General features: G+C 42.0%; 1 protein-coding gene across 1 annotated transcript in view; it reads left to right on the top strand.

The window, feature by feature from the left end:
• The window catches only part of stab2 (stabilin 2), a gene marked incomplete at both ends in the record, with an annotated part of 70,853 nt that overhangs the window by 28,768 nt on the left and 26,025 nt on the right, over nucleotides 1-16,060 (top strand). Inside the window, 16 exon segments of the mRNA XM_083999330.1 lie at nucleotides 1,990-2,170; nucleotides 3,410-3,503; nucleotides 4,859-5,017; nucleotides 5,105-5,200; nucleotides 6,669-6,761; nucleotides 7,233-7,280; nucleotides 7,369-7,502; nucleotides 8,163-8,265; nucleotides 8,342-8,419; nucleotides 9,383-9,472; nucleotides 10,105-10,212; nucleotides 10,707-10,838; nucleotides 11,737-11,865; nucleotides 12,653-12,715; nucleotides 12,870-12,968; nucleotides 14,314-14,509. Coding sequence (XP_083855456.1) covers nucleotides 1,990-2,170; nucleotides 3,410-3,503; nucleotides 4,859-5,017; nucleotides 5,105-5,200; nucleotides 6,669-6,761; nucleotides 7,233-7,280; nucleotides 7,369-7,502; nucleotides 8,163-8,265; nucleotides 8,342-8,419; nucleotides 9,383-9,472; nucleotides 10,105-10,212; nucleotides 10,707-10,838; nucleotides 11,737-11,865; nucleotides 12,653-12,715; nucleotides 12,870-12,968; nucleotides 14,314-14,509 — 1,803 coding nt within the window.

Below are 16,060 nucleotides of genomic sequence, written 5' to 3'. Positions count from 1 at the left end.
ACCATGGCCATGAAAATAATTGGCAACAAAGACTACCCAACCCTTCAGTCAGTTTACGAAAGCATCGTGGTGAACCTGGCACACACTGCAAAAACTCAAATATCTTACCAAGAATATTTGTCTTATTTCTAGTCAAAACAAATCTCATTCTACTTAAAATAAGACTCATCACATTAAAAGCAGCTTGTTTTTAGACACTTTTTACTTCTTTCAAGCAGATTTTCACTTAAAATAAGTAGAAAAATCTGATAGTGGAGCAAGTTTTTCTTTCTTATTACAAACACAAAAAACTTGCTTTCACTGGCAGATTTTTCTACTTATTTCAAGTGAAAATTAGTTTGAAACAAGTGAAAATGATCTAAAAACAAGTTAAAGCAGATATCAGCTTCACGGCCGTTTCAGCTAATGCTGCGTTCAAGGCAGGCTTTTGAAACCGTAAGTTACAGCTTCAAGTCACAACTACGACTTGGTAGCGTTCCAGGTAACCCGTAGCTCGTGTTTTTACCATCCTGTTGTCTGTGAAAGTTCCCTATAACGGCCACTCGTAACTTCCGACCCGTGAACTCGTACCAGATCGAACTGGTATGACTTCACAGGAAGGAAAAACACAAAGTACGAGTTTCTTTGAACGCACCATGAGTTAGCAGCCCCCGCCCTTGTCAGGCATCAATTGGTCCTCGTGCTACGTCACCACATTCACGCGCATCCCTTGGCTGCACACACAGCCCTTCATGCCGTTCTCTCTCCTCATTGGATAACACTTGTATCCCACAAGGAAAATTTTCTCCTCGGGTTACAGCAGAGCAGAGTGACGGAGAGACTCGTGTTTAGGCTGAAATACTTCATGTAAGTGATTGCTGATGGAAAATAGGACTATTTAGGACTTATATTAACAAAAACATTCCACTGATATCTGCTTTAACTTTAAGGTGATGAGTCTTATTTTAAGTGGAAAGAGATTAGTTTTGACTAGAAATGAGACATTTTGACAAGAAATAAGACAAATATTCTTGGAAAGCTTTTGAGTTTTTGCAGTGTAGAACTCTAAATGACCCCTCACATATTCTGTATTCAGTTAAATATGAACTGTTGCCTTCAGGAAGACGGTACAGAGCATAGAGCCGATACAAACTCAGCTTCCTCCCTACATCCATTTCCCTTCTAAACAAACCCGCTACATTTTAATTGGGTTGTCATCCCTACTTTTCATTCTTTTTCTTGAGACTGGAGTTTTTTTTATTTTATTTTTTATTTTTTTGAACTTTTTATTTAGACATTTTAAACATTTTACAAAACATGTCCTGACATATGACTTTGAAAATGCGTGTTAGACTGTACAAGAGAATGAAAGGTAATGTAAATGAGAAAATATACATAATTATGATATAAACATTAGTAACAACCCTGACATTAACATTAATAGGTAGGAAAGCAGATATAGATAGTACTGTAGCTGAGCATGATTCTCCAAAGAGGAACTCCCAAAATTACTCTGTCGCATATTCCCGTTATTATAGCTACACCCAGGTATCTTGAAATACAAGTCCATCTTTGCATGAAAGTGTGAGTCACTGTGAGCTGGAGAGTAGCTGTCATTCGCTCCATCATATATACATGTTTCAGTCTCTGGGTCCATTGACCTATAGTTAGTTGGTGGTTTTACCTCTTTCCAGTTCATATTTATTCATTTTTTAAAATCTTTTTAATGCTCCAGACACTCCTGCACTTTATTTGGGTTTTTAATAGTTCTCATCAGTACTTTTTATCTACCATATTTATATGTATCTGTGTGAATGGGAGAGAGTTGTGTGTATGTGAGAACTGTGCGAGGAATGTCAAATGTACTGGTTTTTTCTATCTGTTTTGTGTACTTATGTAGTGCAGTTACTTGTGGCACATGACTGTCCATGACAACTTTCCCTGCAGGGACAATAAAGTTTGTATTGTTGTTATTGTTGTAACCTCTCCCGCTGTGCCGTGCGTCCTCAGACTGTCCCTGTGTCCACGGGCAGTGTGACAACCGCCCGGACTCAGACGGCCGCTGCAAACCGGACTCGTGTCTGAGCGGTTTCACCGGGCGTCTCTGTGAGCGGCGGACGGCGCCGTGCGGCGTTCAGGCTCAGTTCTGTCACGCACACGCCGACTGTGACTTCAGCCAGGGGACCACCAGGTGAGTTCACCCATGGGCGTGGTAGTGGGGGGAAAAGGGGACTTGACTACCCAGGGCCTGAGTAGGGAGAGGGCCCATGCACTGCAAAAACTCAAAATCTTACCAAGAATATTTATCTTATTTCTAGTCAAAAATTTCATTTCTAGTCAAAACAAATCTCATTCTACTTAAAATAAGACTCATCACATAAAAAGCAGCTTGGTTTTAGACACTTTTTACTTCTTTCAAGCAGATTTTCACTTGAAATAAGTAGAAAAATCTGATAGTGGAGCAAGTTTTTCTTTCTTATTACAAGCACAAAAAACTGCTTCCACTGGCAGATTTTTCTACTTATTTCAAATAAAAATTAGTTTGAAACAAGTGAAAATGATCTAAAAACAAGTTCATTTTTAGGTGATGAGTCTTATTTTAAGTGGAAAGAGTTTAGTTTCGACTAGAAATGAGACATTTTGACAAGAAATAAGACAAATATTTTGGAAAGATTTTGAGTTTTTGCAGTGTGAAAATCCTGAAATTATAATTCTTTTGTGTGATGTTTTTATTTTGAATGAATTGGCCCCCCCAATTAATTGGCGTCATAATTTATTTCAAATATATTGATAACATCAACTGAGAGAATGAACTCTGTGTCAAAGTCTTCCCAACATATTGGGAGGTGTAAAATGGTTCAGTCCGCCCATAGACAGCTGCCGGCGACAAGTGTAACGTCAATGATGGAATGAGGCTTTCAGCATGCCACCCATAAAACATAAATCGGGGTATCAGAAAAAAAAAAAAAAAAAAAAGAAGGAAGGAAGAATTAGGGGAAGCAACTGTTAAAGGGATATTTCAACTTTTGGCAAATTGGCCCAATGCCATAATCCCCATAGTTTTAGGAGTAGATCTGTTACCTTTAATTGTCGGTGCAAGCTATTTTTAGAACGGCGGAGATGTGATATGAGATAATAACAGAACGTTACGAGTTGTTTTCGAGCCAATGCAAAGCCAGTATAGTGCTGAAAAGAGATTGCTTGCTGAAAAACTGCCCCCGACGGAAACACACTTTGTATAAATTAACTTCAAAAACAACTCTGCGCTTTGTGCACTGGCTTGGATAGAGACAGGGGCCCACTGACGAGTGTACAGGGCCCAGAATTTGGTGCTACGCCCCTGAGTTCACCTGTAGTGGCTTCTACAGAATCAGATTTGTGAAGAGCTCATTACCTGGTAATCTGATTACCTGTGCTCTGTACATTCCAGGTGTGTGTGTAAACCTGGTTACCAAGGTGACGGTATCACCTGCGTGGAGTCCGACCCCTGCGCTCCGCCCGACCGCGGCGGCTGCAGCCAGAACGTAAGTCACATGACCTGAGTGATGTGAGGCTAAAGGGTCCAGACTAGAGCACTGTTAAAGAGAGTAAGGACACCACCATTGACTCCCGTGGTAAGGGTTTAAGGGTTTAAGGGTTTAAGGGTTTTGCGCCCCTAGTGGCAGGATATGGGTATTGCAAAAGCGCCCAGAAAACCCATTCACTCCAATGTATGTGTGTTGCCCACTTGCTGGTAAATGGATGAAAACGGCCGTGTTTTTGTTTTTAGGTGTCTTGGTCATATCAAATTATACTTATAATTTGTTTATTACAAAATGTAGATTGAAACATTCATGTAAACAACTATTTGTTTTTTTACTCTCCTATGTGTTAATGTTTATCTGTAAAGGATCCTCAATGATGCTATTAACGTGGGTGATCTATAAATGTCCTTAAATTATTGAAAACACCACACTGCTCATTCACCAACAATGCAGAGATGTCAGTTCATTTGCAAAACCCATATTCCTCCACCAGGAGGCGCTGCCATTGGACCAATGCTGTCCTTACTCTCTTTTACAGCGCTCTAGTCCAGACCCCTGACCAGTGTTGGGCCGTTATTTTAAAAAAGTAATTAGTTATTGTTACTAGATTACCTTCCCCAACAAGTAACTGAGTTAGTGACTGAATTACTACTTTATAAAAGTAACTAATTACCAGGAAAAGTAACCATTGTGTTCCTTTTTTTTTTTTTTTTTACCAAATATGTCATATATTTGGTCCTTTTTTCTGGAACTAACCAACTCACTCAGTATCCCTCCACACAGCGTGGAGGGATACTGAGTGAGTTGGTTAGTTCTTGAGTCAACGGTGCACTGCAAAAAATCAAAATCTTACCAAGAATATTTGTCTTATTTCTAGTCAAAATGTCATTTCTAGTCAAAATAAATCTAATTATACTTAAAATAAGACTCATCACATTAAAAAGCAGCTTGTTTTTAGACACTTTTTACTTTTTTCAAGCAAATTTTCCACTTTAAATAAGTAGAAAAATCTGATAGTGGAGCAAGTTTTTCTTTCTTATTACAAACATAAAAAACTTGCTTTCACTGGCAGATTTTTCTACTTATTTCGGTTGAAAATGAGTTTGAAATAAGTGAAAATGATCTAAAAACAAGTTCATTTCTAGGTGATGAGTCTTATTTTAAGTGGGAAGAGTTTAGTTTTGACTAAAATTGAGACATTTTGACAAGAAATAAGACAAATATTCTTGGAAAGATTTTGAGTTTTTGCAGTGTGTTATAACGGGAAGCAGGAACTTTTTGGATTACTGTTACTGAACAAAGTAGCGGTGTTATGTTATAACTCCGTTCCCGTGGCCGCTCGGCGCCCCCCGCAGGCTGAGTGTGTGCGGACCGGTCCGCGGACTCGAACCTGCCGGTGTCTGAGCGGATGGAGAGAGGACGGAGACGAGTGTCAACCGATCAACAACTGTGACGGCGCCGACAGAGGAGGTTGTCACGCCAACGCCACCTGCACCTACATCGGCCCGGGACAGGTGAGCTCCTCACACCTGGTCACACATCTGGATCCAGATGTGTGGTGGTTCTGGTTCTGAAGTTCTGGTCTGTTCTGCACCAAACAGAGCATCTGCAGGTGTAAACCCGGGTTCAAGGGGACGGGCGCGGACTGTGAACCCGCCAACCAGTGTGCCATCGCCAACGGAGGCTGTCACTTCCTGGTAAGTCCTGTTGTGTGTCCCAAATCGCGCACTTCTGCACTTACACTTAATATTTTGAGTACAGAAGTGCGTTCACACTGAGCAGTGTGCGAAAATGTAGTGCGCTATGCCGTTTGTGCACTCCAGCGGCCAGAAAATTGAGCCAGAAGCAGAGAAAAGTCACTCCATTACAAAAATCGGCGAAGAAGAGAGTAGTTGCCAGAAATTCAAAGAAGGAGGAGAAGACGAGAGTAAACATTGAACATTTTAAAACGGTGCAGAATTTGGAGAAGATATGTGAGTTGGTGAGAGGGTACATACATTTAATGTTGGTGCCAGTAATGACAGCGTTCGTTGACATGGCAACATTTGCCGTGTCAACGATGCTGTAATTAGACACACACTGCCGCCTAGAGGATAAGTTGCGTTACGTCCATAAAAACGGTGAAACCGGACGGAGGTATGAAGGCCAGTTACGGAGACAACGTTTGATACGGACGGACGAAATTCATCCGTATCCGGAGGTATAAACTAGCCTTTACAGTACACTGCCTTACAGTACACTGCCTTGTGCCTTACGGTACACTGCCTTGTGCCTTACAGTGCACTGCTTTACAGTGCACTGCCTTACAGTACACTGCCTTGTGCCTTGTGCCTTGTGCCTTACGGTACACTGTCTTGTGCCTTGTGCCTTGTGCCTTACGGTACACTGTCTTGTGCCTTGTGCCTTGTGCCTTGTGCCTTGTGCCTTGTGCCTTGTGCCTTGTGCCTTGTGCCTTGTGCCTTGTGCCTTACAGTGCACTGCACAAGGCAGTGCACTGTAAGGCACAAGGCACAAGACAGTGTACCGTAAGGCACAAGGCACAAGGCACAAGGCACAAGGCACAAGGCAGTGTACTGTAAGGCACAAGGCACAAGGCAGTGTACTGTAAGGCACAAGGCACAAGGCACAAGGCACAAGGCACAAGGCACAAGACAGTGCACCGTAAGGCACAAGGCACAAGGCAGTGCACTGTAAGGCACAAGGCACAAGACAGTGTACCGTAAGGCAGTGCACTAAGAGAAGTATGCGATTTGAGACACACCACTGGTCTCATGACCTCAGTGAGTCGTACGTGAGCCTTCAGAGGACCCGGTCTACATGGAGGCTCCTCCTCCTCCTCCTCGGACCGCCGCATCAACCGTTGGAAGTGAGGTGAACGGTCTCGCCTTCGGAGCATTTCCTAGTTCCGTCCGAATGTAATCTAAGTTCTAACCTTAAACATTTGAAGGTGGCTTTTTTTTTTACATCAGCTCCTCGCCGTGCAGAACCCCCTCAACGTTCGATAGCTAGCATGCAAGGTAGCTATTAATAACGGCCGAGGAGCAAAGAATCTTGGGATACGGGAGGCCACGAAGGATCGGTGAGGTGCGTCCTCCTAGAAGCGGTAAAGGAAGGAGGAGACCCACATGACCTCGGTGTGTGTGTGTGTGTGTGTTGTGTCTTCAGGCCAGCTGCCGGCTGCTGTCCTCTGGGTGGACGTGTGTCTGTGACGAGGGGTTTTCTGGAGACGGGCAGATCTGCTTCGGCTCAGTGGATCAGGTGAGTGGTGGTGACGACCGGGTTCACACCGTGGACAGGTAACGGTGTTTCCCACAGGATGTCAGGAGACCATGGCGCGACGGGGGGGAGGGGGCACAGTGACGTGAATGTCCTATTGCACGCAAAAAAATTTTGGGGAGGCCCTCAAATCTCTTATTTTGGGCACTAACACTAGTGCTGGGGACTGAAAAGTTGGTAGCCTAAACAGAATTTCAGAAACATTATCTTGGCTAACGATGTGGAACAATAAGGTGGATGCAAACTTATTTCACCACTCCATGTATTGATTTTTCGGCAGCTTCTTTGTAAACAGATGCGCATGGCCAGGGACAGCTAGCAAAACAGCGGAAAAGCAGCTGACTTGCATAGTTCCTCTTTGATTAAACATTTGAAATCCCAGTTTAATGCTACACTGCTCTCATATTTCCATTGAAGGTAGCTGAGTCTGTTTCTGATCCTTGATCCTTCCAGGAGCTGCTGCTTCTGACCGATGCCTCCGAGTTCCTCCGCTGGGCCACGGTGAGTCGCCTCCCACACCCGGTCACAGCCGGTCACACCGAGTCTGTGTTTGGTTCTCAGAGGACTGAGTCTCTGTCTTTCTCCTCAGGACTCTGGTCTGAGCCGGTCTCTGTCGGAGCAGAACATCACCGTCCTGGTGCCGTCCTCAGCTGCCGTCGCTAAAATGTCTCAGGACGACAAAACCTTCTGGACCTTGAAGGGAAACTTACCGAGTCTCATCAGGTTACAGACGTCTGAGCTTTCACCTTTACACACGCACCAGTTACTAATACCTCTGTTCCACCAAACTCTAAATCTTACCAAGAATATTTGTCTTATTTCTAGTCAAAATGTCATTTCTAGTCAAAACAAATCTCATTCTACTTAAAATAAGACTCATCACATTAAAAGCAGCTTGTTTTTAGACACTTTTTACTTCTTTCAAGCAGATTTTCACTTGAAATAAGTAGAAAAATCTGATAGTGGAGCAAGTTTTTCTTTCTTATTACTCTTTCCACTTAAAATAAGACTCATCACATTAAAAAGTAGCTTGTTTTTAGATCATTTTCACTTGTTTCAAACTAATTTTCACTTGAAATAAGTAGAAAAATCTGCCAGTGAAAGCAAGTTTTTTGTGCTTGTAATAAGAAAGAAAAACTTGCTCCACTATCAGATTTTTCTACTTATTTCAAGTGAAAATTATTTTGAAACAAGTGAAATTTATCTAAAAACAAGTTAATTTTTAGGTGATGAGTCTTATTTTAAGTGGAAAGAGATTTGTTTTGACTAGAAATGACATTTTGACTAGAAATAAGACAAATGTTCTTGGTAAGATATGTGAGTTTTTGCAGTGCAGAGCGTTAACGGACTCTGTTGTGTCTCTTTATGTCGTGTTTTAAACAGGAACCACGTGATCTCTGGGAGGTTTCCGTCGTCCAGCCTGAGCGCCGTGTCCTCGGTGACATCACTGCTTCAGACAGCACTTCCTGTTTCAACAGCCAATGAGGTGAGAGCAGTAGCACAGCAGCTGAGGTAGAGCAGTCGAGGTCCGTTCCCTCTGACTCTGACCCGTCTGTTCTCAGGTCACGGCTGTGGGCGGAGCCTCCATCACCACACCAGATTTAGCTGCAACCAATGGGGTGATCCACATCGTCGACAAGGTGAGAAGGTCGCCATGGTGATGGTGACAATGCCTGGAAAACGTACAGACGCATAGATGTATATACTGACTAGATGCCGCGTTCCCAGGCAGCTCTATTGAAGTGGAATACGTCAACGCGGCGGCCATCTTGGTGAGGGGGAAGCCATGTCTACTTCCTGCATTAGAGGTCTATCAACCATTAACATCACCCAACTCACTGAATATTCAACCGATTTTCAAGCCGTTTGGTTTATTACAAATGTCAGACAGAGATTTATTATACAACAACAAAAAATATTTAGAATTTTTTTTATATATATATATTTTTTTAATGTATTAAAGGGACAACGAGGAGTTTTGTTAAAGCGAAGTGTTTTCTCACTACATTTATGAGCCTCCGCACCGTGAAATTCTTTGACCGGGTCAAGACAGACTCATGTTTTCATTCATCAAGAATTAAAGTCAGAGGTTGGAAGACGATCACATACCGTCGTAGTTCCCACCATAAACGGAGATTCATACGGCGGCGTTATTCTCATGACTCGCCACGAAACCGAAAGTAAAGAAACGCTGGTCGGCTCGCCCAGCATTTCCACCACCACTAATAATAACAAAATAACCATAGAGACAAAACCATAGATTTATCTAAAATGGACCATTAACAAGTGGTAACGGAGATTCATCCACATTAATATCAGACTTTTTATAACCAAATAGAAACTCCTCGTTGTCCCTTTAAACACTCAGACACACACCCACATGCATAAATACACTGAAACATGTTCTACAGGGTCTGACTGGTCTGACTGCTGGTCAGATGTTTATATGTCTATGGTCAGAACCCCTGACCAAGATGGCGGCGCTATTGACGTACACTGAGAAGCAGAAGGCGCCATCTAGTCAGTATATAGTATATCTCTGGTACTGACGGACTGACGGACTGACGGTTCTGTGTCTCTGTGTCTGTGTCGTCGACCTGCAGGTTCTTGTTCCGGACCGGAAGCTGAGCGAGGGGCTGCTGGCGGCGCTCGCCACCCGGCCGGAGTTCTCTCTCTTCAGATCGCACCTCATCGTACGACCGCCAACCGCCAACCGGCCGCCGCACGCCTCTGTGCACTGCAAAAACTCAACATCTTTCGTCTTATTTCTAGAATATTTGTCTTATTTCTTGTCAAAATGTCTCATTTCTAGTCAAAACTAATCTCTTTCCACTTAAAATAAGACTCATCACCTAAAGATTAACTTGTTTTTAGATCATTTTCACTTGTTTCAAACTAACTTTCAATTGAAATAAGTAGAAAAATCTGCCAGTTAAAGGAGGTTTTTTGTGCTTTGTGCCACTATCAGATTTTTTTCTACTTATTTCAAGTGAAAATCTGCTTGAAAGAAGTAAAAAGTGTCTAAAAACAAGCTGCTTTTTATGTGATGAGTCTTATTTTAAGTAGAATGAGATTTGTTTTGACTATAAATTACATTTTGACTAGTCTGTGTGTTTATGTCTTTTACCTTAATCTTTTTATGTCCCAATGTAAAGCACTTTGGCTTCCCCTGTGGTTTTTTAAATGTGCTATATAAATAAAGTTAATTGATTGATTGATTGATAGAAGTAAGACAAATATTCTTGGTAAGATATTTGAGTTTTTGCAGTGTATGTCTGCATCGTGGTGTTATTGACAGCTTGTTGTTTGTTGTTTTCCGGTCCAGGAGTACAACCTGACGGACGAGATCCAACGGACCAACGAGTTCACCGTCTTCGCTCCGACGGACGACGCCATCAACGACTACCTGAAGAAGATGGCCGCCACGGCGCTGGTACGAGTCCAGCTGCTTCGCCAAACACCTGCACTGCAAAAACTCAACATCTCTAGAATATCTGTCTTATTTCTTGTCAAAATGTCTCAATTTTAGTCTAAACTAATCTCTTTCCACTTAAAATAAGACTCATCAGCTAAAGATTAACTTGTTTTTAGATCATTTTCACTTGTTTCAAACTAATTTTCAATTGAAATAAATAAAAAAATCTGCCAGTTAAAGTAAGTTTTTTGTGCTTGTAATAAGAAAGAAAAACTTGCTCCACTATCAGATTTTTCTACTTATTTCAAGTGAAAATCTGCTTGAAAGAAGTAAAAAGTGTCTAAAAACAAGCTGCTTTTTATGTGATGAGTCTTATTTTGAGTATAATTTGATTTGTTTGGACTAGAAGTGACTTTTTGACTAGAAATAAGACAAATGTTCTTGGTAAGATATTTGATTTTTTGCAGTGAGAGAGCTGTCACAGTCTCTTTTTGCTTTTATTTTGAAAACAGGATGTGAACACGACCCGTTACCACGTGGTGATGTCGGAGCGGCTGCTGAAGACCGACCTGCAGCCCGGCGGATACAGACCCACGCTGCTCGGCTTCTCCTTCCAGCTCGGCTTCTTCCCCCGCGACGGGAAGGTCAGAACCAGAACTACATCCCATCATCACTGATCCATGACCGTGTTTCCATCGGCTCGTTGAGTTAATTATCTCAAGATCCATAAAAAATATTAATGCGAATAACGCCGGTTCAAGTGTTTTTTCCACCTTCAAATCCAATAAAAAGCCGTGAGTAATGACGTCATGTGCTGTCTTGCAATCACATTGCTGTATCGAATTGTTTTCTTGCAATTTAAGGTGTTTCCATTCATTTTTCACTTTTATCAAACAAGCAACTGTTTCCATCAGAATTTGTCGCATGAACTTTATATCAATCAAGAGAAAATCCAATGAGTTTAACTTTTTATCGATATTCATGACATTTAATCTAATTTTACTGTTTCCATAAGACATTTTTGATTCCATATTGCTTAACTCATTGAGTGCCAGCCCTTTTATAAAATGGTCAGTGCCATGTGCCAGCGTTTTGGGGCATTTTGAGTAATATTTCAAGACCCACAGAATATTTTGTACTATGACTCTGAAAACACCAAACAGCTCATTGGAAAGAGGAGACTCTCTATTTAACTAGGGAAAAAAACATTTGTTTGTACCTTGTTCCATTCTTGATTTATCTTAAGTTGAATAGAGCCTGGTTGCATCTAAAAGACCACTTTTCTTCTAGAAAGCTGAGAAAAATGCATTTTTGTGAAAGAGAGTCTCTCAAGAAAAACAGTGATTTATCCGTTTTAATTTTGGCTTCAAAAATATCTGAAAACACCCGTCAGATGTCAATGGCAGTCAATGAGTTAATGTGAATAAAAACGTGTGGATGTAAACACTGTGTGTGTGTGTGTGTGTGTGTGTGTGTGTGTGTGTGTGTGTGTGTGTGTGTGTGTGTGTGTGTGTGTGTGTGTGTGTGTGTGTGTGTCTGCAGCTGTTTGTGAACGAGGCCCAGCTGACGACGTCCAACCTGCTGAGCGGCGACGGCGTGGTCCACGGCCTCGCCGCCGTCCTGCAGATCAACAGGAACCGCTGCGATGAGGTCACCTACCCCAGCGTCACGGTAACGCCTCCCTCACCTGCAGCTACAGACCATAATAACCTCACTCAACTGACCTCTGGCTAAGCCCCGCCCCCTCCACTCACTGGGACAAACAGTCAACATTCGGTGACAGTTGCTATGGCAACAGCTGTCACAGTAGGAGACAGAAAGATTAAATATCATCTGGAAGTCTCCAAAACTTCACTTAGCTTTACTGCTATGGCTGTCGATAGCGACGGGCTAACTTCTGTTAGCCTGTCTATGGAGTTTTACATTATACGTTAGCATTAAGCTAGCAGACTTTATGCTTAGCACAAGCACAAGATTATATATGGTTCCACCACGCCTCTGCTTAGACAGTTCGTCAACATAAGAACAACTGGGTTCACAAGAGGAGACTGGATTATTCCATTTAGGAAAAGTTAGTTTAGTCAGTCTGCATTCTCTGTTAGAGCTGCACTAGAGTGGAATTCCATCCCAGCTACTATTAGAGACCTGAATACTTAATATCTATTCAGAGCTCAGAAATTAAAAAGCCCTAATTATCATACAATATTTGAAAATAACCCCGTTTTCAGAAATATTTGTGATTTTTTTTTTTTTACTCGTCTTGAAAACTTTAGTGGCCCCCCACTGAGATGACAGGGCCGGCAGCGGCCCCCCAGCTCATTTGAGTTTGAGACCCCTGATGTACAGCATTCCCTCCGGGGACATTAAAGTTTATTTTGATGATTTGATTGATTGACTCAGCTGCTGACCATCACTAACGCTGCCCCCCCCCCCCCCCCCCCCCTTTACCCCCCAACAGGGAAACTGTGTCGACTGTTTGTTCCCTCAGGGCAAAATCTGCCCCAACGCCTCCGTCCCAGCTGTAAGACCTGACCGCCGCCGCCGCCGCCGCCGCCGTTCACTTCCTGTTGAGTTGATGCACGTGCATCCATCATCGTCTTAACATGTTTGTGTTTGTGTCTGTGTTTGTGTTTGTGTTTGTGTTTGTGTTTGTGTGTGTGTTTGTGTCTGTGTAGAAGCCGTCGCGGGTCAGGAAGTGCATGTTCACGCGGATGTTTGAGGGGGAGCAGCTGCTGACGGTCGGCTGCAGAGCCACCTGCCTCCAGAGGAACATCGTACGTCTGCTGCATCAACACACACACACACACACACACACACACACACACACACACACACACACACACACACACACACACACACACACACACACACACACACACACACACACACACTGCAAAAACTCAAAATCTTACCAAGAATATTTGTCTTATTTCTAGTCAAAATGTCATTTCTAGTCCAAACAAATCAAATTCTACTTAAAATAAGACTCATCACATTAAAAGCAGCTTGTTTTTAGACACTTTTTACTTCTTTCAAGCAGATTTTCACTTGAAATAAGTAGAAAAATCTGATAGTGGAGCAAGTTTTTCTTTCTTATTACAAGCACAAAAAACCTGCTTTCACTGGCAGATTTTTCTATTTATTTCAAGTGAAAATTAGTTTGAAACAAGTGAAAATGATCTAAAAACAAGTTATTTTAAGATAAAAGAGTTTAGTTTTGACTAGAAATGAAACATTTTGACAAGAAATAAGACAAATATTCTTGGAAAGATTTTGAGTTTTTGCAGTGCACACACAAAACACAATCATGATTCCTATACAGTAGCCTACACACGCCACCAGACGGGCAACACGAGGCCGCTTCACGCTTCCCAAACCAAACACCAACTTTTTGAAGCACAAAATAGAATATAGATCAATGAAAACATGGAACTCCTCCTTTACCACAGCCAATAACTAAACTCACACACAAACTAACATTAAAAAAGCAAATAAAAACTTGCATTTGAAATTGGAATTTCATATCTGTAAAATAACATATGCACACACACACACACACACATAGGGTTTTATGTAGGGTAGTAGGGTCTCTTGTTGTCATTTTCATTTGTTTTACCCTTTTATTTTATCCTTTTTTATTTTATTTTATGTTATAACCACTGTACATTCTTTGATACGCTCTTTGATGTAGATGACAATCCGATTGTGCAGATTTAATGTAAGTTTTTGTTGACTTGTCTTGTCTTTTTCTTGTTGTGATTGTTTCAAACTAATTTTCACTTGAAATAAGTAGAAAAATCTGCCAGTGAAAGCAAGTTTTTTGTGCTTGTAATAAGAAAGAAAAACTTGCTCCACTGTCAGATTATTTTAAGTGAAAATCTGTTTGAAAGAAGTAAAAAGTGTCTAAAAACAAGCTGCTTTTATAATGTGATGAGTCTGATTTTAAGTAGAATTAGATTTGTTTTGACCAGAAATGACATTTTGACTAGAAATAAGACAAATATTCTTGGTAAGATTTTGAGTTTTTGCAGTGCAGGAAGACTAGCGCTGCTCTAGAGCAATAAAACAACACACACAGGAAGTGCCTTCACAATAAAAGCCCTCCTGCTGTGCTCCCAGGTGCTGCGGTGCTGCGGCGGGTTCTTCGGGGAGCACTGCGAGCCGTGTCCCGGTCCGAAGGCTCAGCCGTGCTACGGGAACGGAGTGTGTGAGGACGGGACCAGCGCGACCGGGGCCTGTCGGTGCAACGCGGGCTTCAACGGGACGGCCTGCGAGAGCTGCCAGACCGGGAGATACGGGGTCCACTGTGACCAGGGTGGGTGACCTGCAGTCAGTTAGCAGGCAGTTAAAGGAGAATTACCGTTTTTTTACAACCTGGACCTTATTTCTATCATAAAATCCGATCATTTCCTCCCCCAGATAACTTTGGTGTCATTACAAGTGGTTGTGATGAAATGAGCTCCAGCCGAGAGGCGCGTATATCCGTATAATGGAGTCTACAGGGTCTAAATAACACATTATCTGCAGAGAAACTCCTTCATTTCACCAAGATTTAGTTCTGATAGGCTAGTGCTCAGGGCCGGCCGCTGGCATAAACACTCTACGCGGTTGTTTAGGGCCACAGCCGTTAGGTGGGGGGCCACATGATCAGAAAGGTACCGGGGTTCATCAAGTCATTTAAACATCCTGAGGTCTGCACGTGCAGCTATGAGCTTTATATGTAATGTGAAGTCAATATTCAGCTTCTTTTATCTCACATTTGAGACATTTGGTGAAAATAGAACGGCAGAATGACAACATTTGTGCTCAAAAAGCAATCTTACAACATGTCATTTTATGTTTTCTACACTTATCTATTACTGTATTCATATCCTATTTCAAGCACCAGAACAGTTCATTCTCATGACTGAAGGAGTGTTTTCACAAGGGATTTGAAATGTTTCAAAAAACAGACCTCAAATTTCCAGCATTTGGCCTAAATTATTTCTTTCTACAGTGTTGTAGGACAAACTGGCCTCAGTGTGCTTACAGCGGAGGTTCTAATATTTAGACATAAAACACTTGAGTATTGTTACATCTGCAAGTATCTTAAAAAGATACATTTAAGAAAATATGTAAAAGTTGAGAAAATGTCCTCAAACCTCAGAGGGCATAAACACGTCTGTATTCAGTTTTAACCAGTGATTTGGTGTTTGTGCTTAGAGTGCAGGGCCACAAACAAAAATCTTGTTTAGGGGGCCACCAACATCCTAGGGCCGGGCCTGCTAGTGCTATTCCCCTCTGAGTCCGGGGTTAGCTGTTATCAACATCCGGGGTCTGTAGGTTGACCTACTGACATCTGACCTGGATGATGTCATCTCTGAGCGCCGCGCGGCTCATTCTGATAATAATCATTCTGCTTCGGCATTCGGGTCCATTTTTATCTCAACTAGCCGGAGCTTTAGTGAGTCCAGGTTGAGGAGAGGAAGCCTGAGGAAGCTGAACTTCATCCAGCTGCTCATTTGGTTCTGACAAGTCAGAAACACGCAGAAACAAACCGTAGCATTAGCGGTAGCAACAAGCTCAGAGATGACATCATCCAGGTCAGAGGTCAGCAGGTCAACCTACAGACCCCGGATGACTCATCACCTAAACATCAACTTGTTTTCAGATAATTTTCACTTGTTTCAAACTAATTTTCAATTGAAATAAGTAGAAAAATCTGCCAGTTTTTTGTGTTTGTAATAAGAAAGAAAAACTTGCTCCACTATCAGATTTTTCTACTTATTTCAAGTGAAAATCTGCTTGAAAGAAGTAAAAAGTGTCTAAAAACAAGCTGCTTTTTAATGTGATGAGTCTGATTTTAAGTATTTTAAGTAGAATGAGA

The sequence above is a fragment of the Trachurus trachurus genome (assembly GCF_905171665.1).
Source record: "Trachurus trachurus genome assembly, chromosome: 23".
NCBI lineage: Eukaryota > Metazoa > Chordata > Actinopteri > Carangiformes > Carangidae > Trachurus > Trachurus trachurus.
Note: the sequence above shows the minus strand (reverse complement) of the source record. Positions and strands in the feature narration are given on the sequence as shown.